This window comes from Petromyzon marinus, chromosome 73, assembly GCF_048934315.1.
Source record: "Petromyzon marinus isolate PM22_M1 ecotype Great Lakes invasive population chromosome 73, UKy_Petmar_22M1.pri1.0, whole genome shotgun sequence".
NCBI classification, from domain to species: Eukaryota; Metazoa; Chordata; class Hyperoartia; order Petromyzontiformes; family Petromyzontidae; genus Petromyzon; species Petromyzon marinus.
Window position 1 is genome coordinate 8,694,118 of NC_133739.1, and position 27,822 is coordinate 8,721,939.

Consider the following 27,822-nt stretch of genomic DNA (forward strand, 5'->3'; position numbering starts at 1 on the left):
CATGGTTGGCTACGTACGGTGCGAAAGAAGTTCCAGATACACACACAGACTCACACACAGAGACCCACAGATTAGCATGGTTGGCTACGTACGGTGCGAAAGAAGTTCCAGATACACACAGAGACTCACACACAGAGAGACCCACAGATTAGCATGGTTGGCTACGTACGGTGCGAAAGAAGTTCCAGATACACACACAGACTCACACACAGAGACCCACAGATTAGCATGGTTGGCTACGTACGGTGCGAAAGAAGTTAAACGTACACACAGAGACTCACACACAGAGAGACCCACAGATTAGCATGGTTGGCTACGTACGGTGCGAAAGAATTTCCAGATACACACAGAGACTCACACACAGAGAGACCCACAGATTAGCATGGTGGGCTACGTACGGTGCGAAAGAAGTTCAACGTACACACAGAGACTCGGAGCAAGTTTGAGTCGCGTGCAGTCGTGGGCCCGTGAAAGTTGAACGGGCGCATGTTGCTACTGTCGGTAGTTGAATACAGTTGGAAAGACGCTGATAGAGACACACACAGAGACTGACAGGAGAGAGAGGTGGACAGACACAAACAAAAGGAAGACAGAAAGTAAGATACAGAGACCACAGAAACACAGTCAGCAAGAGAGAGACACAGAGGGGAACAGAGACACAGACGGTCAGAGAGATGTTGAATCGAACACAAAATTAACTCGCTCCATTGAAAGAGATTCCTCAATCTTTGGCCATCCCCGGAATTAAGTCGTTCTAGTTTCTATTTATTTCATTGTGTGTGGTGTGTCCGTGTAAGCAATGTGGGACATCGATGTACACGGATATGAACAAGCTCAGCCTCGTCTCGATCCCGCCATCCCAACCAGGTGAAAGTCCGCATCGAACCAAACCCCCGGCAAGGCCATCTACTTAACGAGAGAACATTCACGCGAAATATCTGTTTCAATTAAGAAGCTTTTAATGAAGAAATACAATTATCTAATTAAAAACATAACACAATTCAAAGTTGTTTCATTTTCAAACTTCAAAACGGAGCATCGGGAGCTTGCGTGGAGACGTCGTTCGTGTGCAATTTTTTTCGTGACTTTCCTGGCCCAAGGCCGTAAATGGTTGTGAGGGGCACCGCAGGCAGTCAGGCTTGCTTCAAGCCCTTGGTTGTGAACATCCAGACGTTAATCAGCAAGGAGCATTTCACGTCCTAATTCGACAAAATCTACATCAACAGGTAATACAAAATTACAATTCGTGTTGTAGAGAATGTATCTCCTCTATGTGTAACTTTTGAGTGGTATGCCTTTTAACTGATTAATGATCCGAGTGTGCTCCCTATTTCAAAGACAATGAGTTGCTCCAGATGGAGATGCTTCCTGAAAACACAAAAATACCCTTTGACCTGTATCACAAGAACAATGAGTCTCACCTGAGTTATCTTTACAGGTTACTTCCAAAACACAATTTGTCCTAAGATCACTTAATCAATGTTTGACTCTTATAGACAATGTTACATGTACGCACACAATCAGACAAGTATTCATTCTAAATTATTGACAGGCATATTACCAAAATTGAATTACTGCAGTGAAATATGCTGCATCAGGTTACATCGTACTAACAAGAAGCTATTTTTAAAAAAATACGCTTAACAGTGTATGTACAACATACTATTGCGCCATTCAAAACGAGTAGGCCATTGCATGCTGGCATCTCGGTCAAAATTGATCAAATTCTAAACATTACCTACAAATCACGTAGAATGAGAATAAAATAATAAATTGATAAAATAAAATAACACAATAATATTCTCACGACGTTTCGGCCACAACACAAGCGGCCTTCATCAGGTGAAGGGACGAGACTGTCTGGTAGGACAGCGCTGGAGTGAGAGCCACGTTCAGATCACGGCCTTTAAGCCTCAACTTTAGAACCACGGATAGCTACGGGCCCCGTTCAGACGGACGAGTTCGTCCATGGTCGGAACAGAGGAGGGGGAGAGAGACAGCTGCGAGGCCCTAGTATACTCCATGTTGTAAAACCATACCATTAACCGTGGTGTGAGAGGTATTAAGAGGCATGCTGGCGAAAGAGCTGCGGTCTGAAGGTCATCGTAAAACTACAATTAATTAAGAACAGAAATGATTTAAAACATCTTTCCAGTGGTTACTAAGCCAGAATCCATGTTCTTAAAGGCCGTGATCTGAACGTGGCTCTTTCACTCCAGCGCTGTCCTACCAGACAGTCTCGTCCCTTCACCTGATGAAGGCCGCTTGTGTTGTGGCCGAAACGTCGTGAGAATATTATTGTGTTATTTTATTTTATCAATTTATTATTTTATTCTCATTCTACGTGACTTTACTGAAAGAACCAAAGAAGATGAATCATTGCAGTCACGAAAGCTTTAAATCGAAAAATTACCTACAAACTCCACAACTGAGATGCCACATCAACCATTGCCCCCTACTGACAGGCTCTTGTCCACATGCAGGCCGGTGCAGGGCCACCACCTTGTACCACACAGGGGAAGCTGCTACTTGGGGGTGCTCTTCGAGTGTTTGAGGCAAGATACGACACAATGCTCCGAATTGCCAGAGGCGATTAAGCAAGCACCATATAAATGGAATTATTAGAACCTTGCGAATGCTTGGGAACTTATTGGCTCTCGCTCATGGTTAGAGATCTACGCAACCCACAGGTCCACAAAGACTGGCCGCTCTGACCCTGCAGGTTGAACCTAGGAATTGAGTGTTCAACTTCACATTCTTGTCATTAAAGGCTGTGACAAAGGTGCATCTATTGGAGCGACATCGTCTCAAGCTTACACATCTAACGGGTCTCCATTTGACTTTGTAATGTCTCGGAGGAAGTCCACCCACACCTCCACTTCCACAAACTGATGGGAGTTGCCTCGCTCTGCCTCGCAGTCAGAATTCTCCTCCTGCTTCACGTTGCCTCCATCGATGTGAAGGTCCGATTTTGGAGTTGAATCTTCATCTTCACATTTTACCCTCACTTCTTTGCTCTTCACCATCACTTCTTCACATTTCACCTTCACCTCTTCAAATTTCACCTCGATACCTTTAAAAGTGTCCAAGCTGGGATTTTCTTCCAGTTCTTGTTTCATGAGGGATGGGCTCATTGCGGCACTTTGACTTTCACAAGCTGATTTCAGACTCCACTCCTTGTGGATCTTCTGATGCTTGTGTGTTCTCTTGTGTACATTAAGATGTGATGACTGTGCAAACGCCTTCCCACACACACTGCACTTGAAGGGTTTCTCTCCTGTGTGTGTTCTCTGGTGTACATGAAGACTTGGTGAATGTGAAAACGCCTTCCCACACACACTGCACTTGAAGGGTTTCTCTCCCGTGTGTGTTCTCTGGTGTAGATGAAGATTTTGTGACTGTGAAAACGCCTTCCCACACACACTGCACTTGAAGGGTTTCTCTCCCGTGTGTGTTCTCTGGTGTGCATGAAGACTTGGTGACTGTGAAAACGCCTTCCCACACACACTGCACTTGAAGGGTTTCTCTCCCGTGTGTGTTCTCTGGTGTACATGAAGATGTGGTGAATGTGAAAACGCCTTCCCGCACACACTGCACTTGAAGGGTTTCTCTCCCGTGTGTGTTCTCTGGTGTACATGAAGATTTGGTGACTGTGCAAACGCCTTCCCACACACACTGCACTTGAAGGGTTTCTCTCCCGTGTGTGTTCTCTGGTGTACTTGAAGATGTGGTGACCGTGAAAACGCCTTCCCACACACACTGCACTTGAAGGGTTTCTCTCCCGTGTGTGTTCTCTGGTGTACACGAAGATTTGGTGACTGTGCAAACGCCTTCCCACACACATTGCACTTGAAGGGTTTCTCTCCCGTGTGGGTTCTCTGGTGCCACGTGAAATGTGCAGTACTATCCGTGCTGTATGCACACCGGTCGCATTGATGCCTTTTTGCACCGAGCTGCGCCGAGTGCCTTTGCTCCATCAGACCAATTCTGCAGAGGAAGCGACAGCTGCAGACAAAAAAAAGGATATCCACACCATCTACACGTCAGTATCGATGCACAGCGGAATGCATTTATACAGTCAAATGTGACTTACACGTCTATACTTATTCATATATTCATGATATAGTGAAAACGTGTCCCAAATTCATCACACGGGCTGTTATGGCACACAATGAGAGGGCAAATGGTCATAAACGTGCCTGGAAGTCCTCGTATCTTCAAAATGAATGTTAACCCAAAACTCCGAGCACACAATTTCGGCTGTCTGGCTTCAAAAGGAATATTTATGAAAGCTAAATTCAGCTGACGTAGCAAAGGGTGTTGAAAATAATACTATTTGTGTTATGCAGACATGCATAAATTAATGTTCAATCGCAACTTAGAGGTGTGAAAGCCAGGCACAGATGTCCTTGAATGCTGGGATGAACAGTTCCGACTTCAGCTGCACATGTGCTGTGATAACTTCCTGACTACATTCTTACAAAGAGTTGCAGAGGAAAACAAAAACAAACTACTGTTTTGAAATAACCTCCATGCTCAATAGAGTTCAGACTTTACTGCAAATACAAACTTGACCCTTTCACACACTCAGAGGTGGAGCCAGGATTTTCAGGTAGGGGGCGCATCCCCTCCAGCAATGTCGTGAGAATATTAGAGAATATTATTGTGTTATTTCATTTTATCAATTTATTATTTTATTCTCATTCTACGTGACTTTACCGAAAGAACCAAATAAGAAAAATGATAGTTGTTAGTAAGTAAGGAGTTGTTAGTAAGGAGTTGTTAGTAATGAGTTGTTAGTAAGTAAGGAGTTATCAGTAAGTAAGGAGTTGTTAGTAAGGAGTTGTTGGTAAGTAAGGAGTTGTTAGTAAGCAAGGAGTTGTTAGTAATGAGTTGTTAGTAAGTAAGGAGTTGTTAGTCAGGAGTTGTTACTAAATAAGGAGTTGTTAGTCAGGAGTTGTTACTAAGTAAGGACTTGTCCTATGCTTCCAGAGTGAACACCGCCACGCGTCCAGAGTGAACACCGCCACGCGTCCAGAGTGAACACCGCCACGCGTCCAGAGTGAACACCGCCACGCGTCCAGAGTGAACACAGCCACGCGTCCAGAGTGAACACCGCCACGCGTCCAGATTGAACACCGCCACGCGTCCAGAGTGAACACCGCCACGCTGTTGAGGAGCCTCACCTTGTGTTGTGGGCAGGTCGCTTCTGAAAACAAAAAGCGGTACAGCAGCTCAAGCGGGCTTGGCCTGGTGTAAAAAATAAAAATAAATAAAAACTGGGTGAATATTTAAAAGTAAAACAAAGTGACAAAGTGGCGAGCCGCATGAAGACAAATTAAACTTAAGCGAGATAATTGAAGCAAACGCGATCAGGCGAGGGCACGAGGCAAGGCCCCGCGTGGCTAGGCCCCGCGCTGTAAAGTTCCAACCTGGCCATCGCTTCCATGCTCGCTGCTACTCAATTGACATCTCTACGAGAGAGAGCGAGGCTCTACCTCGGTAAACAACAACAACAACAACCACCACAACATCCACAACAACCACCACCACCAGCACAACAACCACCACCACAATCGCGATGAGAATTTCTCACCTCGGATTTCAGTGCACGGGCGGAGCAGCAGCTTCCTGTTATCTCGTGATGTCACGCGGCAGCAAGAGGTGACATGACGTCACTTGTGGGGAACGATAACACTCCCCGCCCACAATGAGCACCTCCGTACGTGAATAGATTATGTTAATGAGCCGCCATTCACTGGGCGTGGCCTTGCCCAAATATGATTCTAATTGAACAGAAAACGACAGCCACCCAGGCAGAGGTGACGTCACGTTCAAGGGCGCCTTGGACGGGGTGGGGTGAACACCTTGGTGACATGACGTCACTAGCGACGTATACCTCCCCCTGGCGTTTCACGCCGATGAGGTTATGGTGAGTGGTGACGTCACAGAGAGGAGTTGAAGTTTAAGTTGCTTTAGATTCATTTTCCATTGCTCCCTCCCTTGAACAGAGACCACTTGGGTGTGTGTACACTGTGTGTGTGTACACAGTGTGTGTGTGTGTACACTGTGTGTGTGTCCACTGTGTGTGTGTGTACACTGTGTGTGTGTTTGTGTACAGTGTGTGTGTATACACTGTGTGTACACTATGTGTGTACACTGTGTGTGTGTGTACACTATGTGTGTGTGTGTACACTGTGTGTGTGTACACTGTGTGTGTGTACACAGTGTGTGTACACTGTGTGTTTGTACACTGTGTTTGTGTACACTGTGTGTGTGTACACACTGTGTGTGTGTGTACACTGTGTGTGTACACTGTGTGTGTTTGTACACTTTGTGTGTGTTTGTACACACAGTGTGTACACTGTGTGTGTTTTTACACTTTGTGTGTGTTTGTACACTGTGTGTTTGTACACTGTGTGTGTACACTTTGTGTACACTTTGTGTACACTGTGTGTGTGTACACACTGTGTGTGTGTTCACACTGTGTGTGTGTGCACTTTGTGTGTAAACACTGTGTGTTTGTGTACACTGTGTGTGTGTGTACACAGTGTGTTTGTACACTGTGTGTACACTGTGTGTGTGTACGCAGTGTGTGTGTGTACACTGTGTGTATACTGTGTGTGTGTACACTGTGTGTGTACACAGTGTGTGTATGTACACTGTGTGTGTACACTGTGTGTGTGTACACTGTGTGTGCGTGTGCACATAGGTGGGCACAGTCATCTCAGTCAGTCGACAAATGGCATCTTTTCATCAATTTATTATTTTCCAATTTTTGTTTTCTATCTACGTGACTTTACCGAAAGGACCAACAATATGGTAGCGCATTCTCTATTTATTGCAGAGGTTCAAGGTTCAAATCAGACAAGCACACCTGGCTACCCCAGAAACATTCACCACAATATGCGCAGTCTGCTTCACGGCAGATGTAAAAACATAGCGTTGTGTCATTCACGACACACAGGTCATTGCATGTCGGTGTCACGGTCAAAATTGTGGCAATTCCAAACATTATCCAGAAACCACACAACGGAGACGGCGCGTCAATGATCGCCCCCTACCGACAGACTCATGTCCACGTGGAGGCCGGTGCAGGGCCACCTTGTGCCACACAGGGGCAGCTGCCACTTAGGGGGAGGCGTCCTTCGATTGGTTGAGATGAGATTCGATACGAAACACACAATTAGGCAAGCAACTTACGAGTGCAAATATGATGTTGGTAACGTAGTGAAATGCTTGGGAGCTTCATCATCTCTTGCTCCCACCGACAGATGGTACCCAGCCAACAGCTCCACAAATACCAGCCGCTCCTCCTGTGCAGGTTCGGCTACGTACGGTGCGAAAGAAGTTTCAGATACACACAGAGACTCACACACAGAGAGACCCACAGATTAGCATGGTTGGCTACGTACGGTGCGAATTAAGTTCAACGTACACACAGAGACTCACACACAGAGAGACCCACAGATTAGCATGGTTGGCTACGTACGGTGCGAATTAAGTTCAACGTACACACAGAGACTCGGAGCACGTTTGAGTCGCGTGCAGTCATGGGCCCGTGAAAGTTGAATGGGCGCATGTTGCTACTGGCGGTAGTTGAATACGGTGGGAAAGACGCTGATAGAGACACACACAGAGACTGACAAGAGAGAGAGGTGGACAGACACAAACAAAAGGAAGACAGAAAGTAAGATAAAGAGACAGAGACAGTCAGCGAGAAAGAGAGACAGATGGGAACAGAGACACAGACGGTCAGAGAGATGTTGAATCGAACACAAAATTAACTCGCTCCATTGAAAGAGATTCTTCAATTTTTGGCCATCCCCGGAATTAAGTCGTTCTAGTTTCTATTTATTTCATTGTGTGTGGTGTGTCCGTGTAAGCAATGTGGGACATCGATGTACACGGATATGAACAAGCTCAGCCTCGTCTCGATCCCGCCATCCCAACCAGGTGAAAGTCCGCATCGAACCAAACCCCCGGCAAGGCCATCTACTTAACGAGAGAACATTCACGCGAAATATCTGTTTCAATTAAGAAGCTTTTAATGAAGAAATACAATTATCTAATTAAAAACATAACACAATTCAAAGTTGTTTCATTTTCAAACTTCAAAACGGAGCATCGGGAGCTTGCGTGGAGACGTCGTTCGTGTGCAATTTTTTTCGTGACTTTCCTGGCCCAAGGCCGTAAATGGTTGTGAGGGGCAACGCAGGCAGTCAGGCTTGCTTCAAGCCCTTGGTTGTGAACATCCAGACGTTAATCAGCGAGGAGCATTTCACTTCCTAGTTCGACAAAATCTACGTCAACACGTAATACAAAATTATAATTCGTGTTGTAGAGAATGTATCTCCTCTACGTGTAACTTTTGAGTGGTATGCCTTGTAACTGATGAATGATCCGAGTGTGCTCCCTATTTCAAAGACAATGAGTTGCTCCAGATGGAGATGCTTCCTGAAAACACAAAAATACCCTTTGACCTGTATCACAAGAACAATGAGTCTCTCCTGAGTTATGTGTACAGGTTACTTCCAAAACACACACTTTGTCCTAACATCACTTATTCAATGTTTGACCCTTATAGACAATGTTACATGTACGCACACAATCAGACAAGTATTAATTCTAAATTATTGACAGGCATATTAACAAAATTGAATTACTGCAGTGAAATATACTGCATCAGGTTACATCGTACTAACAAGAAGCTATTTTTTTTAATACGCTTAACAGTGTATGTACAACATACTATTGCGCCATTCAAAAACGAGTAGGCCATTGCATGCTGGCGTCTGGGTCAAAATTGATCAAATTCTAAATATTACCTACAAACTCCACAACTGAGATGCCACATCAACCATCGCCCCCTACTGACAGGTTCTTGTCCACATGCAGGCCGGTGCAGGGCCACCACTTTGTACCACACAGGGGCAGCTGCTACTTGGGGGTGCTCTTCGAGTGTTTGAGACGAGATATAACACAACACTCCGAATTGCCAGAGGCGATTAAGCAAGCACCATATAAATGGAATGATTAAAACCTTTTGATTGCTTGGAAGCTTATTGGCTCTCGCTCATGGTTAGAGATCTACGCAACCCACAGGTCCACAAAGACTGGCTGCTCTGACCCTGCAGGTTGAACCTAGGAATTGAGTGTTCAACTTCACATTCTTGTCATTAAAGGCCTGTGACAAAGGTGCATCTATTGGAGCGACATCGTCTCAAGCTTACATATCTACCGGGTCTCCATTTGACTTTGTAATGTCTCGGAGGAAGTCCACCCACACCTCCACTTCCACAAACTGCTGGGAGTTGCCTCGCTCTGCCTCGCAGTCAGAATTCTCCTCCTGCTTCACGTTGCCTCCATCGATGTGAAGGTCTGATTTTGGAGTTGAATCTTCATCTTCACATTTTATCCTCACTTCTTTGCTCTTCACCATCACTTCTTCACATTTCACCTTCACCTCTTCATATTTCACCTCGATACCTTTAAAAGTGTCCAAGCTGGGATTTTCTTCCGGTTCTTGTTTCATGAGGGATGGGCTCATTGCGGAACTTTGACTTTCACAAGCTGATTTCAGATTCCACTCCTTGTGGACCTTCTGATGCTCGTGTGTTCTCTGGTGTACATTAAGATGTGGTGACTGTGCAAATGCCTTCCCACACACACTGCACTTGAAGGGTTTATCTCCTGTGTGTGTTCTCTGGTGTACATGAAGACTTGATGAATGTGCAAACGCCTTCCCACATACACTGCACTTGAAGGGTTTCTCTCCTGTGTGTGTTCTCTGGTGTACATTAAGACTTGGTGACTGTGCAAACGCCTTCCCACACACACTGCACTTGAAGGGTTTATCTCCCGTGTGTGATCTCTGGTGTATATGAAGACTTGCTGAATGTGCAAACGCCTTCCCACACACACTGCACTTGAAGGGTTTCTCTCCTGTGTGTGTTCTCTGGTGTACATGAAGACTTGGTGACTGTGCAAACGCCTTCCCACACATACTGCACTTGAAGGGTTTCTCTCCTGTGTGTGTTCTCCGGTGTGCTACAAGAGGAGATGAATCTGAAAACGCCTTCCCACACACACTGCACTTGAAGGGTTTCTCTCCTGTGTGTGTTCTCTTGTGTACATTAAGATGTGATGACTGTGCAAACGCCTTCCCACACACACTGCACTTGAAGGGTTTCTCTCCTGTGTGTGTTCTCCGGTGTGCTACAAGAGGAGATGAATCTGAAAACGCCTTCCCACACACACTGCACTTGAAGGGTTTCTCTCCCGTGTGGGTTCTCTGGTGTACATTAAGATTTGATGACTGTGCAAACGCCTTCCCACACACACTGCACTTGAAGGATTTCTCTCCCGTGTGGGTTCTCTGGTGCCATTTCAAATGTGCAGGACGATCCGTGCCATATGCACCGAGCCGCGCCGAGTGCCTTTGCTCCATCAGACCAATCCTGCAGAGGAAGCGACAGCTGCAGACAGAAAAAAAGAATATCCACACCATCTACACGTCAGTATCGATGCACAGAGGAATGCATTCATACAGTCACACGTGACTCACACGTCTATACTTATTCATATATTCATGTTATAGTGAAAACGTGTCCCAAATTCATCACACGGGCTGTTATGGCACACAATTAGAGGGCAAATGGTCATAAACGTGCCTGGAAGCCCTCGTATCTTCAAAATGAATGTTAACCCAAAACTCCCGAGCACACAATTTCGGCTGTCTGGCTTCAAAAGGAATATTTATGAACGCTAAATTCAGCTGACATAGCAAAGGGTGTTGAAAATAATACTACTTGTGTTATGCAGACATGCATAAATGAATGTTCAATCGCAACTTAGAGGTGTGAAAGCCAGGCACAGATGTCCTTGAATGCTGGGATGAACAGTTCCGACTTCAGCTGCACGTGTGCTGTGATAACTTCCTGACTACATTCTTACAAAGAGTTGCAGAGGAAAACAAAAATAAACTACTATTTTAATATAACCTCCGTGCCCAATAGAGTTAATAGACTTTACTGCAAATACAAACTTGACCCTTTCACACACTCAGAGGTAGAACCAGGATATTCAGGTAGGGGGGGGGGGTAGCCCCTTTCAGCAATGAAAAATGATAGTATAAGGAGTTGTTGGTAAGGAGTTGTTGGTAAGGAGTTATTAGTAAGGAGTTGTTAGGAAGTAAGGAGTTGTTAGTCAGGAGTTGTTAGTAAGGAGTTGTTAGTCAGGAGTTGTTAGTAAATAAGGAGTTGTTAAATTTCGATTTAAAGCTTTCGTGACTGCAATGATTCATCTTCTTTGGTTCTTTCGGTAAAGTCACGTAGAATGAGAATAAAATAATAAATTGATAAAATAAAATAACACAATAATATTCTCACGACGTTTCGGCCACAACACAAGCGGCCTTCATCAGGTGAAGGGGGCGAGACTGTCTGGTAGGACAGCGCTGGAGTGAGAGAGCCACGTTCAGATCACGGCTTTGAGGCTTAAAAGGCTTAAAAGCCGTGATCTGAACGTGGCTCTCTCACTCCAGCGCTGTCCTACCAGACAGTCTCGCCCCCTTCACCTGATGAAGGCCGCTTGTGTTGTGGCCGAAACGTCGTGAGAATATTATTGTTATTTTATGTTATCAATTTATTATTTTATTCTCATTCTACGTGACTTTACCGAAAGAACCAAAGAAGAAGGAGTTGTTAGTCAGGAGTTGTTACTAAGTAAGGAGTTGTCCTATGCTTTTAATTCGACGCGTGTGAAAGGCATCGCGCTCGCTGAAGGTGTTTGCCTTCAGGGAAGTCGTGTACTGTATAAGCAACTGCGCACAATTCTGTGAGTCGCTTGTAACTGCTTTGCCGTTACTTATTGCCAATTATGAACACGGACTGTTGTCCTCTCATAGAGTCCCTGGCATGTAATAATATGCCACGCGGTGGCAGTGGAGGTCGCACAATGCTGATTTATCTATATTTATAAAAGGGAAATTTGGGAATGTGTGTCTGTTTGAAATGTTCAGCATACTTCCCGACATGCAACACAAACTTGAAATTTGGCACGTGGGTAGCTTCCAGACTGGACACAATGCACAAAGTATTAAAATAGCCGTCATATCTGAGATGTCACCCTATGCGGCAGCGTTACGCAGTGTGCCTGCTGACGTCATGTATACCCCCCCACCAACACTCCGCGAAGGCCGTGTTTTAATCCAAGACAAGAATCAAAGTCCCGGGCAAAGCCGGGTAGTAAAGCTAGTCTACATATAAAAGGGAAATGTGTGGATACGTGTGTGTCTGGTCGAAATGTTTAGCATACTTCCCAACATGCTACACACTTGAAATTTGTCATGTGGGTAGGTTCCATACCGTGCACAATGAAAAAAGTATAAAAATAGACATTTGTATTTTGTATGACCATGAAGTTTGTGACGTCAACCCGCAACACACCTGAGTTAAGCGCTCTGCAATGAATATAGAATTGAAGCTTTCGTGAATGCATAAATTACTCATTGGTTTTTTCGGTAAAGTCACGGATGTAGAAATATAATAAAATTATATTAAAATAAATCACGACGTTTCGAACGCAACACAAGCGATCATCATCAGGTGTAAAAAAACAAATAGCGAGGGAGCACATAGGGTGACATCAACGCAACACATAGAGAGCGTTAAACTGCACGGAGGCAAATACAACAAGAAGATGAGAGACGAGAACTCAACAAAACCCAAGAAAAATTACGTGATGCAAAACCAGTAGGACAACAACACAGTTAGACACTTGCCTGGTAGACCACGAATTTCAGAAGACTGCTAAATTTCGTGTTCATCCTCCGGGTTGAACATACCAGCATAGACAGAGTGAACGGATACGAAGTACAAGGTAGCAGAGATACATACACAGGGAAGAACATCCAGGGAAAGATGTATTTGGCAGCAAAGATAGAGCTGTTAACAGCGTGCCGGGAGATTTTAGGTGGCGCTTCGCTCCTGGCCGATGAAGCCATTGGTTTCTCGGAGTTTAAATACATATCCTCCGTGCGAAGAACGGGTAGAACTGCTATCTTAAATATGAAGCAGAACATTACATCTGTTTGTTTGTGTGAAGCAGCAAAAACCTCTCCCAACACTGAGCTCTGGCGTCGTGAAATTTTCACAGCTTATGCCGTTTGGAATTTCTAAGTGAACGCGACTATTTTCAGCTCGCCACGTCATTATTCCCTTCCCGAGTGGCCAAAATCGACCTTGCGTAGAAGTGGATTAAGGTTAAATTGACTTGAGTGAAAACATCCGATTTAGGTAACTTGATTTGTTTCGCCTTTTTTCTTTCTCGCAAGCATCAACATTTTTAAGGATTTTTCAGTGAAATATAAGGGAATATGAAATGTATCCAAGACAAGAATCCAAGTCCCGGGCGAAGCCGGGTAGTGAAGCTAGTCACTAATAAGCCCCAATGATCCTATCGAAATTAGGGATTTCGATCGGATCGTTGGGGGGCACATGCCTACCCCACCCCCACTGGCTCCACCACTGTCACGCACTGGCACGGTTCAAAAGGTGGTGGTGTGTCCAGACCCATGCCTGGCCACCTTCACCTGCACAGAATTCATGCTTCCTCACTCCACCAAGTAGAGTGAACACCGCCACGCGTCCAGAGTGAACACCGCCACGCGTCCAGAGTGAACACCGCCACGCGTCCAGAGTGAACACCGCCACGCGTCCAGAGTGAACACCGCCACGCGTCCAGAGTGAACACCGCCACGCGTCTAGAGTGAACACCGCCACGCGTCCAGAGTGAACACCGCCACACGTCCAAAGTGAACACCGCCACACGTCCAGAGTGAACACCGCCACGCGTCCAGAGTGAACACCGCCATGCGTCCAGAGTGAACACCGCCACGCGTCCAGAGTGAACACCGCCACGCGTCCAGAGTGAACACCGCCACGCTGTTGAGGAGCCTCACCTTGTGTTGTGTTGTGGGCAGGTCGCTTCTGAAAACAAAAGCGGCACAGCAGCTCAAGCGGGCTTGGCCTGGTGTAAAAAATTAAATGAAATAAAAAACCGCGTGAATATTTCGATTTAAAGCTTTCGTGACTACAAGGATTCATCTTCTTTGGTTCCTTCGGTAAAGTCACCACGTAGAATGAGAATAAAATAATAAATTGATAAAATAAAATAGCACAATAATATTCTCACGACGTTTCGGCCACAACACAAGCGGCCTTCATCAGGTGAAGGGACGAGACTGTCCAGCGCTGTCCTACCAGACAGTCTCGTCCCTTCACCTGATGAAGGCCGCTTGTGTTGTGGCCGAAACGTCGTGAGAATATGATTTTGTTATTTTATTTTATCAATTTATTATTTTATTCTCATTCTACGTGACTTTACCGAAAGAACCAAAGAAGACGCGTGAATATTTACAACTAAAACAACGTGACAAAGTGGCGCGCCGCATGAAGACAAATTAAACTTAAACGCGATCAGGCTAGGCCTCGCGATCAGGCTAGGCCCCGCTATCAGGCTAGGCCCCGCTATCAGGCTAGGCCCCGCGATCAGGCTAGGCCCCGCGATCAGGCTAGGACCCGCGATCAGTCTAGGCCCCGCGATCAGTCTTGGCCCCGCGATCAGGCTAGGCCCCGCGATCAGGCTAGGCCCCGCGATCAGGCTAGGCCCCGCGATCAGACTAGGCCCCGCGACCAGACTAGGCCCCGCGACCAGACTAGGCCCCGCGATCAGACTAGGCCCCGCGATCAGGCTAGGCCCCGCGCTGTAAAGTTGCAACTTGGCCATCGCTTCCATGCTCGCTGCTACTCAATTGACATCCCTATGAGAGAGAGAGCGAGGCTCTACCTCGGTAAACAACCACCACCACCACCACAACAACCACTACCACAACCGCGATGAGAATTTCTCACCTCGGATTTCAGTGCACGGGCGGGGCAGCAGCTTCCTATTATCTCGTGACGTCACGCGTCAACAAGCGGCGACATGACGTCACTTGTGGGGAACGATAACACTCCCCTCCCACAATGAGCGGCTCCGTACGTGAATAGATTATGTTAATGAGCCGCCAGTCACTGGGCGTGGCCTTGCCCAAATATGGATTCTACTTGAACAGAAATCGGCAACCCAGGCAGGGGTGACGTCTCATTCAAGGGCGCATTGGACGGGGTCGGGTAAACACCTTGGTGACATGACGTCACAAGCGAGGTACACCTCCCTCTGGCGTTTCACGCCGATGAGGTTATGGTGAGTGGTGACGTCACAGAGAAGGGTTGGAGTTTAAGTTGATTTAGATTAATTTTGCATTGCTCCCTCCCTTGAACAGAGACCACTTGGGTGTGTGTACACTGTGTGTGTGTACACACTGTGTGTGTACGTACACACACTGTGTGTGTACGTACACACACTTTGTGTGTGTGTGTACACTGTGTGTGTATACTGTATGTGTGTACACACTGTGTGTGTGTGTTTGTACACTGTGTGTGTGTGTACACTGTGTGTGTGTACACTGTGTGTGTGCACTGTGTGTGTTTGTACACTGTGTGTTTGTACACTGTGTGTGTGTACACACTGTGTGTGTACGTACACACTGTGTGTGTGTGTACACTGTGTGTGTGTGGGTACACTGTGTGTACACTGTGTGTGTCTTTGTACACTGTGTGTGTTTGTACACTGTGTTTGTGTGTGTACACACTGTGTGTTTGTACACTGTGTGTGTACACAGTGTGCGTGTGTACATAGTGTGTGTACACAGTGTGTGTGTGTACACTGTGTGTGTACACTGTGTGTGTACACTGTGTGTGCGTGTGTACATAGTGTGTGTACACTGTGTGTGTGTGTGTACACTGTGTGTGTGTACACTGTGTGTGTGTACACTGTGTGTGCGTGTGCACATAGGTGGGCACAGTCATCTCAGTCAGTCGACCAATGGCATCTTTTCATCAATTTATTATTTTCCAATGTTTTTGTTATTTTCTATCTACCTGGCCTGTCGCTCTGCACGAAGCTGCGTGGAGCCCTCTGCATGGAAGTTCTGCGCCGGTGAGAAACTCTCTCAGGCCCCCCCACGCCTCCACGCAGATTGACGCGAGCCGAGCTGGTGGTGCATTCTATTTTGACTTAAAACTTTCGTTGTTTTCTATTTACGTGACTTTACCGAAAGAACCAACAATATGGTAGCGCATTCTCTATTTATTGCAGAGGTTCAAGGTTCAAATCCGACAGGCACACCTGGCTACCCCAGTAACATGCACCACAATATGCGCAGTCTGCTTCACGGCAGATGTAAAAACATAGCGTTGTGTCATTCACGATGTACAGGTCATTGCATGTCGGTGTCACGGTCAAAATTGTGGCAATTCCAAATATTATCCAGAAACCACACAACGGAGATGGCGTGTCAATGATCGCCCCCTACCGACAGACTCATGTCCACGTGCAGGGTGGTGCAGGGCCACCTTGTGCCACACAGGGGCAGCTGCCACTTAGGGGGAGGCGTCCTTTGATTGTTTGAGATGAGATTCGATACGAAACACACAAATAGGCAAGCGACTTATGCGTGCAAAAATGATGTTGGTAACGTAGTGAAATGCTTGGGAGCTTCATCGTCTCTCGCTCCCGCCGACAGATGGTACCCAGCCAACAGCTCCACAGATACCAGCTGCTCCTCCTGTGCAGGTTCGGCTACGTACGGTGCGAAAGAAGTTCCAGATACACACAGAGACTCACACACAGAGAGACCAACAGATTAGCATGGTTGGCTACGTATGGTGTGAAAGAAGTTCCAGATACACACAGAGACTCACACACAGAGAGACCCACAGATTAGCATGGTTGGCTACGTACGGTGCGAAAGAAATTCCAGATACACCCAGAGACTCGGAGCAAGTTTGAGTTGCGTGCAGTCGTGGGCCCCTGAAAGTTGAACGGGCGCATGCTGCTACTGGCGGTAGTTGAATACAGTTGGAAAGACGCTGATAGAGACACACACAGAGACTGACAAGAGAGAGAGAGGTGGACAGACACAGACAAGAAGAAAACATAATGAAAGATACAGAGACCACAGAGACACAGTCAGCGAGAGAGAGACACAGAGGGGAACAGAGACACAGACGGGCAGAGAGATTTTGAATCGAACACAAACTTAACTCGCTCCATTGAAAGAGATTCCTCAATGTTTGCCCATCCCCGGAATTAAGTCGTTCTAGTTTCTATTTATTTCATTGTGTGTGGTGTGTCCGTGTAAGCAATGTGGGACATCGATGTACACGGATATGAACAAGCTCAGCAGACAAGACGTCTTTCAAATCCTTTGGTTCTTTCGGTAAATTCACACAGGTAGAACAAAAAAACGAAGTAAAAAAATCAATCGCGACATTTCGATCGCAACACCAGCGGTCGTCCTCAGGCGAAAACATCCAGACATTGTCGCGGCAGAAGTCACGTGAGCCACGGCACGTGACAAAGATAAGGTGACCCCCCCCCCTTACCCCCCAACGTGGCTCGCCCTGTTCAGCTGAGCATCGTTTTAATGCGGTGGGCTCACGCGAAATTGATTTCTGTAAGACGAAGGTACTTTGAAAACCCACTGGCTATTCTCTTTTATACAAGTGTTGTGTCCTTAACTAATCACACGGAGACGTCTGGTTGAGGCAACGCGTTTATTATAACAACTCTTATTCTTTGGTTCTTTCGGTAAAGTCACGTAGAATGAGAATAAAATAATAAAATAACAATAAAATTCTCACGACGTTTCGGCCACAACGCAAGCGGCCGTCTTCAGGTGAAATGAACAGACCTGTCGGGACGACAGAGCTTCAATGAACGCTGTTAAGATTCGTAGCGACTTTTAAGCTGGTTGGGAGAAGTGAGGCACCTTGACAAAGGGGGTTTACATATCAAATAGCTGAGGGATTAGCTTGTGACTGGTCGTAGAAATGGCTATGTTGAAGTCAAAACCTACACATACACAGAGGCAACTAGTAATTTAGCATTGAAATAGCTAAGGGATTAGCTTGTGCAAATAGCTGAGGTATTAGCTTGTGACTGGTCACAGAAATGGCTATGTTAAAGTAAAGGCCTACACATCCACAGAGCTTCAATGAACGCTCTTAAGATTCGTAGCGACTTTTAAGCTGGTTGGGAGAAGTGAGGCACCTTGACGAAGGGGGTTTACATATCAAATAGCTGAGGGATTAGCTTGTGACTGGTCGTAGAAATGGCTATGTTAAAGTCAAAACCTACACATCCACAGAGGCAACTAGTAATTTAGCATTGAAATAGCTAAGGGATTAGCTTGTGCAAATAGCTGAGGGATTAGCTTGTGACTGGTCACAGAAATGGCTATGTTAAAGTAAAGGCCTACACATCCACAGAGCTTCAATGAACGCTGTTAAGATTCGTAGCGACTTTAAGCTGGTTGGGAGAAGTGAGGCTCTTGACAAAAGGGCGGTTTACATATCAAATAGCTGAGGGATTAGCTTGTGACTGGTGACGGAAATGGCTATGTTAAAGTCAAAGCCTACACATCCACAGAGGCACCTCGTACATGGACGCCAAAGGGGACTGCAACAACTCAACTGTCATACAGTAAACCGATGTGAACAACCTATTTCTAATTTACATCAATATAATAAATGTACTCAATATATTCTTCAATAAGCTGAGCTATTAACAGTAACTGGGTATACACTACACTATATAATGAATACCATATAGTAAACCAATAAAAAACTAAAATATAAATTACCTCAATGTTATATCACAATGTTAAATGGTTTAAAAAACAGGTGGATTCTTACCTTCCACGTCAGCACCACGGACAACTACGAGCCCCGTTCAGACGGACGAGTCCATCCATGGTCGGAGCGGAGGAGGAAGGAGGGGAGAAAGAGCTGCGAGGCGCAGTTATAGTCCATGTTATAAACCATACCATTAACCGTGGTGTGAGTGGTATTAAGAGTCAATGCCAGCGAAAGAGCTGCGGTCTGAAGGTCCTCGTAAAATACAATTAATTAAGAACCGAAATGGTTTAAAACATCTCTCCAATGGTTACTAAGCCAGGATTCATCTTCTCGGTTGAAATTGTCTCTGTGTTTGTATATGTGGATGGCCTCATGAACGATTTTTTTTCACATCGGTTTACTGTATGACAGTTGAGTTGTTGCAGCCCCCTTTGGCGTCCATGTACGAGGTGCCTCTGTGGATGTGTAGACTTTGACTTTAACATAGCCATTTCCGTGACCAGTCACAAGCTAATCCCTCAGCTATTTGATATGTAAACACCCCTTTTGTCAAGGGCCTCACTTCTCCCAACCAGCGTAAAGTCGCTACGAATCTTAACAGCGTTCATTGAGGCTCTGTGGATGTGTAGGCCTTTACTTTAACATCTATTTCTGTGACCAGTCACAAGCTAATCCCTTAGCTATTTCAATGCTAAATTACTAGTTGCCTCTGTGGATGTGTAGGTTTTGACTTTAACATAGCCATTTCTGTGACCAGTCACAAGCTAATCTCTCAGCTATTTGCACAAGCTAATCCCTTAGCTATTTCAATGCTAAATTACTAGTTGCCTCTGTGGATGTGTAGGTTTTGACTTTAACATAGCGATTTCTGTGACCAGTCACAAGCTAATCCCTCAATTATTTGATATGTAAACCCCCTTTGTCAAGGTGCCTCACTTCGCCCAACCAGCTTAAAAGTCGCTACGAATCTTGACAGCGTTCATTGAAGCTCTGTCGTCCCAACAGGTCTGTTCATTTCACCTGAAAACGGCCACTTGCGTTGTGGCCGAAACGTCATGAGAATTTTATTGTTATTTTATTATTTTATTCTCATTCTACGTGACTTTACCGAAAGAACCAAAGAAGATGAACCCTTGCAGTCACGAAAGCTTTAAATCGAAATGTAACAACTCTTTCGAACTCGGCTCTACACACTACCGTAACACGACAGGGGTACGGCCCCTTCCACCCGATAGCCTCCGGGAGTGACAGCCTCCCTTCTATCGCAGCCTGCACAATCCGGGCTCTGCTACCCACGGGATCCCTTAGCCCGGTGTTAAGGGAGGACTGGACGACCCATCCCAGCCCGGGTACGGGAGCTCACCTCTGGTCTGCAACAACCCGGCTCTGGCTAGAGCTCGGGGAGGGTCCCAGCGTGTCCGAGCCACCTCTGGTCCGCTACAACCCGGCTCTAACAAGAGCCTCGATTGAGGGTTCCCGGGTGCTGGTCCAGTCTTCAGGTCTTCGGATGTCTTCAGGCTTGAGTTGGTGAACACTGCCTCGGCCCGTCCAGAGGGCCGGCCTTTTATCCCCAGGTCGGGGTCACCCCTCCACTCCTGACCTCCCCCCCCCTCCCAGAACCTTCTGGAAGGTCTTGTCTTAAGGGGCCTTAGGGATGGGTGGGGGGTCAGGGGTGTGAGTGCCCGGTCACGGGGGGGGGGGCAGGGGTTTACTTTGGTCGACCCCTACACACCTCGCTCTCTCTCTCTGCTGCCCCCTGCTGACCCGTGAACGTGGTGGCAGGTCAGCTGACAGCGCCTTGTTATGGCGCTTACGCACAACTTCGTGACTAATGCTGCACGTTCCGTCGTTTTCATGCAGGGGGCGCTGCAAACCTCCACGCGCCCCCTGCATGAACGACGGAGGCGCAGGGACAGACGTTCGATCGCGTTGGAATCGATCTGCAGACGGCGGTCTTCTCGCACGGCCAGCAGCTCTGTGTCGCCTCATCTCGATCCCGCGATCCCAACCAGGTGAAAGTCCGCATCGAACCGAACCCCCGACAAGGCCATCTACTTTACGACGAGAGAAAATTCACACGAAATATCGTTTTCAATGAATAAGCTTTTAATGAAGAAATACAATTATCTAATTCTAAACATAACACAATACAAAGTTGTTTCATTTTCAAACTTCAAAACGGAGCAGCGGGTGCTTGCGTGGAGACGTCGTTCGTCTGCAATTTTTTCCGTGACTTTCCTGGCCCAAGGCCGTAAATGGTTGCGAGGGGCACCGCAGGCAGTCAGGCTTGCTTCAAGCCCTTGGTTGTGAACATCCAGACGTTAATCAGCAAGGAGCATTTCATGTCCTAGTTCGACAAAATAAACGTCAACACGTAATACGAAATTATAATTCGTGTTGTAGAGAATGTATCTCCTTTACGTGTAACCTTTGAGTGGTATGCCTTGTAACTGATTAATGATCCGAGTGTGCTCCCTATTTCAAAGACAATGAGTTGCTCCAGAGAGAGATGCTTCCTGAAAACACAAAAATACCCTTTGACCTGTATCACAAGAGCAATGAGTCTCACCTGAGTTATCTGTACAGGTTACTTCCAAAACACACACTTTGTCCTAACATCACTTATTCAATGTTTGCCCCTTATAGACAAAATGTTACATGTACACACACAGACAAGTATTCATTCTGTTGTACATATAGGTGTTATGAAAATTGATGAAAATGATAAAAATTAAATGAAATTTAAAATTTGCATAATTTATCCAAAATTATGTTAATTGGTGTAATTATGCACATAAATTATGCTGACTCGAGAGATACTTGTATTAATTTATGAGAGTGGGCGTGGTTATGATAATGCAGGTCGAGCCTCGGTGACGAGGATTGTGTTATGAATTGGAATAACGCAATTGATCGTATGCAGTTCTGTAGGTCTTGTGAGCATGAATGAGAGAGAGTCGATTCGACTCTCCTATTTAATTCCGTATTATCGATAAGGATACGATTACTCTCGATTGAACATTATGAATTATGTGTGTTATGGATTATGTGTGGTGATAGTGTGCTTATGATAGGTCCCCAGGATTCAGATCTCATGCGCAGAACAATATTATGCAGAATTTCAGGAAGAATCACATGCAACCTTTATGCTTTAATAAATTTTATTTTCTAGCTAACTTTAATTTTTGAATAATATGAAAACTCTCGATCTTGGAATTTCAACACAGCGTTAACATTATACCATCACGATTGCGTTGTTTCACTTTGATAACGGCACCTGTGGTTAATTCCCGACACGTAACGCAATCGATCGGTTGTTGAGGGAGAGATTAATACATGCAAACTATTCTATAAAAACCTTAACCTTATAATGATGAAAATTCGTATTTAACCATCGCCCACACAGTACCACATCCATTCATAGACCTTCAAGTCAATTCTTATCACGTTGTTAACAGTGTAGGAAGATTGGTTATTATGCAACTCAATGACAGCAGTATTTTTCGTTATGAATTGATTTTTAATGCAACACCTTGGAGTGGCAACCCTTCTTGATTATCCCGATATGCGTATCGTGCGTCTTCTTTATCACCGGTTCAATTCTTTGCGTAAAGCAGACGCCGAGGTTTAGCATCTCTGGTGTCCAAAATGTGTTTCCTGTGTGTTGCGGCGCGGTGGGGGAGTGAGGGGGAGAGTGTGGGGGAGGGGTTGAATACGAACGGCTCGTCACAGTTTCTGTCCACCGCTGGCTGGATGAGTCAGCACGACGCTCGCCGTCGTCGCGCCGATGGGTGTTGAGTGCGGGGCCGCTGCCCTCTCAGCCCTGGTGACGCGAAGTTGCGCGCTGTGGCACGCTGTTGGCACGCTGGTGGCACGCGCTGGTGCTGATGCTGGTGCTGATGGCACGCGCTGGTGCCGATGCTGGTGCTGGTGGCACGCTGTTGGCACGCGCTGGTGCTGGTGGCACGCTGGTGGCACGCTGTTGGCACGCGCTGGTGCTGATGCTGATGGCACACTGGTGGAGCGCGCTCACTCTCCTTGAAGATGCGCGAACGCGCCCGTGCTGGTTCGCTGACAGCAGTTTCTCTCCACTGCTGGATGAGCTGCTGCACGCTCTTGCTTGGCTTTGCTGGCCGCGCTCTTTCCGCTGCTGTAGTATCCGACGCTGCGCTCGCGGGCGACAGGTCAAGTTTTTCTTCTGCTGAGTGAGCCGAGTCGCACGCGCTCTCTTTGTTGAGGTTGTTGGCGGCTCTCTGACAGCAGGTTTCCTCCACTGCTGTATGACTCAATCTCGTTGATACATCGCGACTCAGCGATCCTCGCTACTCAGCGAGGCTCGGAGCCAGCCGCTCCATGCAACTGCTCGTCTTGTGGACGTCTTGAATCGTTATATCGTTATATTCAAAGACATTCTTCTCTCTTTGCAGTGAAGGGGGGGTGGGCGTGGTCTGTGTGTGTGAGTTCGTGTTTGTGTACAGATGGCTCCTGCGATAACGATCTGTTTGCCCTGGCATGAAATTCCTCTCTCGCGCTCTGCGGGAGAGACAAAGGTGGTCGGGAGTACCTATCTCTTTATACTTTCGACTTTATATTTCTCAAATACCATTTGGTCCCATGTTCGCCAAGACTCGTGCTTGTAACTACGTCCTCCCGACACCACTCTCGGTTTACCGAGGTTCGCATTGTTACGATGGAATTATTAAAAAGAAAAATAATTTTCATCCCGAGTTTAAGAGGTCCGTTTCTTGATTGTTGGAATGTATATCCCTTGGTTCTGTAAGGTTCTATAATGGAATGTCGTGTAAGGTGAACTCGTTATTCTTACTTTTATGTGTGACTGATGTGTAGCCACTTCTTTAACTGAAAAACGTGTTCGCTGGCTGTTGTGTGTTTTCTCATTAACCCGTCTGGCTAGCTCCAGATGGCCCCTTGTGATAAGGTGTGGTTCCTGCTTCTCCGCGCTGCGAGAGACAAAGGTGGTCGGGGTTGCTTGGGATATTGTTTAAACTCTTTCGCAAGTTTGCCCGTTGTCTCATTCCTTCTCAAAAACCTTGAATGTGACTCTGTATTTTGTCTCCAAGCTTTGTTTTAACAGTAAAAGTATTAAAGGTGAAAATCATTTGATAGCAAATTAATCATTGGATAATAATTCACTGATGTATCTGGTGGCCTGGTATTAATTGGAGTGAGCGCGAGGACCGCTAACTTTAGCTTATTCTTGTTATTGCATTTTAAATTTTAACCGTTGTTTTAATGACAAAGGAAAAAATATATATGGTTTAACCCGTGGGCGTCCTCGTTTCTGGCTTGCGGAGGGCTCCCTCTGGGTGACCTCCCTTAGGGCCCATCAAACTCTTGTTCATCTGGAGATCTTCGCAGATAGCTGCTAACATCCTCGCCTCGAGAGTTTTATTATTTATTTATTAATGGCCTGTTTATGATCGACATCTGGTTTTTCGTGTGCCTGGCTTACGGGTTTTATTGATTAATTTTTATCGTTTAAAAAAATATATATAACGGCAAATATTATTGTTAATATCAATTTTGGAAAAGGCTCATATGCAACAATTCTCAATTATTGACAGGCATATTAACAAAATCGAATTACTGCAGTGAAATATACTGCATCAGGTTATATCGTACTAACAAGCTATTTTTTTTTACAAATACGCTTAACAGTGTATGTACAACATACTATTGCGCCATTCAAAAACGAGTAGGCCATTGCATGCTGGCGTCTGGGTCAAAATTTATCAAATTCTAAACGTTACCTACAAACTCCACAACTGAGATGCCACATCAACCATCGCCCCCTACTGACAGGTTCTTGTCCACATGCAGGCCGGTGCAGGGCCACCACTTTGTACCACACAGGGGCAGCTGCTACTTGGGGGTGCTCTTCGAGTGTTTGAGACGAGATATAACACAACACTCCGAATTGCCAGAGGCGATTAAGCAAGCACCATATAAATGGAATTATTAGAACCTTGTGATTGCTTGGAAGCTTATTGGCTCTCGCTCATGGTTAGAGATCTACGCAACCCACAGGTTCACAAAGACTGGCCGCTTTTACCCTGCAGGTTGAACCTAGGAATTGAGTGTTCAACTTCTCATTCTTGTCATTAAAGGCCTGTGACAAAGGTGCATCTATTGGAGCGACATCGTCTCAAGCTTACATATCTACCGGGTCTCCATTTGACTTTGTAATGTCTCGGAGGAAGTCCACCCACACCTCCACTTCCACAAACTGCTGGGAGTTGCCTCGCTCTGCCTCAAAGTCAGAATTCTCCTCCTGCTTCACGTTGCCTCCATCGATGTGAAGGTCTGATTTTGGAGTTGAATCTTCATCTTCACATTTTACCCTCACTTCTTCGCTCTTCACCATCACTTCTTCACATTTCACCTTCACCTCTTCATATTTCACCTCGATACCTTTAAAAGTGTCCAAGCTGGGATTTTCTTCCGGTTCTTGTTTCATGAGGGATGGGCTCATTGCGGCACTTTGACTTTCACAAGCCGATTTCAGACTCCACTCCTTGTGGATCTTCTGATGCTTGTGTGTTCTCTGGTGTACATGAAGATGTGGTGACTGTGCAAACGCCTTCCCACACACACCGCATTTGAAGGGTTTATCTCCTGTGTGTGTTCTCTGGTGTACATGAAGACTTGATGAATGTGCAAACGCCTTCCCACATACACTGCACTTGAAGGGTTTCTCTCCTGTGTGTGTTCTCTGGTGTACATTAAGACTTGGTGACTGTGCAAACGCCTTCCCACACACACTGCACTTGAAGGGTTTATCTCCCGTGTGTGATCTCTGGTGTATATGAAGACTTGCTGAATGTGCAAACGCCTTCCCACACACACTGCACTTGAAGGGTTTCTCTCCTGTGTGTGTTCTCTGGTGTACATGAAGACTTGGTGACTGTGCAAACGCCTTCCCACACACACTGCACTTGAAGGGTTTCTCTCCTGTGTGTGTTCTCCGGTGTGCTACAAGAGGAGATGAATCTGAAAACGCCTTCCCACACACACTGCACTTGAAGGGTTTCTCTCCCGTGTGGGTTCTCTGGTGTACTTGAAGATTTGGTGACTGTGCAAACGCCTTCCCACACACACTGCACTTGAAGGGTTTCTCTCCCGTGTGGGTTCTCTGGTGTACATTAAGATTTGATGACTGTGCAAACGCCTTCCCACACACACTGCACTTGAAGGGTTTCTCTCCCGTGTGGGTTCTCTGGTGCCATTTCAAATGTGCAGGACGATCCGTGCTATATGCACCGAGCCGCGCCGAGTGCCTTTGCTCCATCAGACCAATTCTGCAGAGGAAGCGACAGCTGCAGACAGAAAAAAAGAATATCCACACCATCTACACGTCAGTATCGATGCACAGAGGAATGCATTCATACAGTCACACGTGACTCACACGTCTATACTTATTCATATATTCATGTTATAGTGAAAACGTGTCCCAAATTCATCACACGGGCTGTTATGGCACACAATTAGAGGGCAAATGGTCATAAACGTGCCTGGAAGCCCTCGTGTCTTCAAAATGAATGTTAACCCAAAACTCCCGAACACACAATTTCGGCTGTCTGGCTTCCAAAGGAATATTTATGAAAGCTAAATTCAGCTGACATAGCAAAGGGTGTTGAAAATAATACTACTTGTGTTATGCAGACATGCATAAATGAATGTTCAATCGCAACTTAGAGGTGTGAAAGTCAGGCACAGATGTCCTTGAATGCTGGGATGAACAGTTCCGACTTCAGCTGCACGTGTGCTGTGATAACTTCCTGACTACATTCTTACTAAGAGTTGCAGAGGAAAACAAAAATAAACTACTATTTTAATATAACCTCCGTGCCCAATAGAGTTAATAGACTTTACTGCAAATACAAACTTGACCCTTTCACACACTCAGGGGTGGAGCCAGGATTTTCAGGTAGGGGGAGGGGGCAACCCCTTTCAGCAATGAAAAATTATAGTTGTTAGTATGTAAGGAGTTATTAGTAAGTAAGGAGTTGTTAGTAAGCAAGGAGTTGTTAGTAAGGAGTTGTTAGTAAGTAAGGAGTTGTAAGTCAGGAGTTGTTACTAAGCAAGGACTTGTCCAATGCTTTTTATTCAACCCATCGCGCTCGCTGAAGGTGTTTGCCTTCAGGGAAGTCGTGTACTGTATACGCAACTGCGCACAATTCTAAGAGTCGCTTGTAACTGCTTTGCCGTTACTTATTGCCAATTATGAACACGGACTGTTGTCCTCTCATAGAGTCCCTGGCACGTAATAATATGCCACGCGGTGGCAGTGGAGGTTGCAAAATGGTGATTCATCTTTAATTATAAAAGGGAAATTTGTGAATGTGTGTCTGTTTGAAATGTCCACCATACTTGCCAACATGCAACACAAACTGGAAATTTGGCACGTGGGTAGCTTCCAGACTGGACACAATGCACAAAGTATTAAAATAGCCGTCATATCTGAGATGTCACCCTATGCGGCAGCGTTACGCAGTGTGCCTGCTGACGTCACGCACACCCCCCCACCCAACACTCCGCGAAGACAGTGTTTTAATCCAAGACAAGAATCAAAGTCCCGGGCAAAGCCAGGTAGTAAAGCTAGCCTATATATAAAATGGAAATGTGTGGATACATGTGTGTGTGTGTCTGGTCGAAATGTTTAGCATACTTCCCGACATACTACACACCTGAAATTTGGCATGTGGGTAGAGGTTCCATACCGTGCACAATGAAAAAAGTATAAAAATAGACATTTGTATTTTGTATGACCATGAAGTTTGTGGCGTCAACCCGCAACACACCTGAGTTAAACGCTCTGCAATGAATATAGAATTGAAGCTTTCGTGATTGCATAAATTACTCATTGGTTTTTTCGGTAAAGTCACGTATGTAGAAATATAATAAAATTACGTTAAAATAAATCACGACGTTTCGAACGCAACACAAGCGATCATCATCAGGTGTTAAAAACAAATAGCGAGGGAGCACATAGGGTGACATCAACGCAACACATAGAGAGCGTTAAACTGCACGGAGGCAAATACAACAAGAAGAT

At 45.8% G+C, this 27,822-nt stretch overlaps 3 protein-coding genes and 1 pseudogene across 4 annotated transcripts in view; all 4 read right to left on the minus strand.

The window, feature by feature from the left end:
• LOC116958166 (uncharacterized) overlaps positions 1 to 27,822 on the minus strand; it is a 128,998-nt gene that overhangs the window by 53,193 nt on the left and 47,983 nt on the right. The gene's annotated exons all lie outside the window — the stretch shown is intronic.
• LOC142907017 (uncharacterized) overlaps positions 1 to 27,822 on the minus strand; it is a 72,311-nt gene that overhangs the window by 41,943 nt on the left and 2,546 nt on the right. The window contains exon 1 of one of the 2 annotated variants that reach the window (XM_076055946.1): positions 5,597 to 5,663. The exons of the other annotated variant lie outside the window; for it this stretch is intronic. The gene's annotated coding sequence lies outside the window, so the exon portion shown is untranslated. Of the gene's footprint in view, positions 1 to 5,596; positions 5,664 to 27,822 lie in introns of those variants that run through there. 2 annotated transcript variants of the gene reach the window in all.
• Positions 1 to 27,822, minus strand: part of LOC142907024 (uncharacterized) — a 183,127-nt pseudogene that overhangs the window by 32,826 nt on the left and 122,479 nt on the right.
• On the minus strand, positions 938 to 27,305 carry LOC142907020 (uncharacterized). The gene is made up of 3 exons (XM_076055951.1): positions 25,329 to 27,305; positions 9,659 to 10,395; positions 938 to 3,830 (listed from the first exon to the last, which is right to left on the minus strand). Exons 1-3 carry the CDS (start codon positions 26,113 to 26,115, stop codon positions 2,814 to 2,816), a joined length of 2,541 nt encoding a protein of 846 aa, XP_075912066.1. The 5' UTR covers positions 26,116 to 27,305; the 3' UTR covers positions 938 to 2,813.

What these genes read in the sequence shown, in the direction of transcription:
- LOC142907020 (XM_076055951.1), bottom strand. Translation starts at nt 26,115, where the DNA reads ATGGTGTGGATATTCTTTTTTTCTGTCTGCAGCTGTCGCTTCCTCTGC. An exon ending in GGCGTTTGCACAGTCACCAC is followed by an intron (nt 10,396 to 25,328) that starts ATCTTCATGTAC and finishes ATCGTCCTGCAC; the next exon opens with ATTTGAAATGGCACCAGAGA. An exon ending in AGTGCAGTGTGTGTGGGAAG is followed by an intron (nt 3,831 to 9,658) that starts GCATTTGCACAG and finishes GTGTGTGGGAAG; the next exon opens with GCGTTTGCACAGTCACCAAA.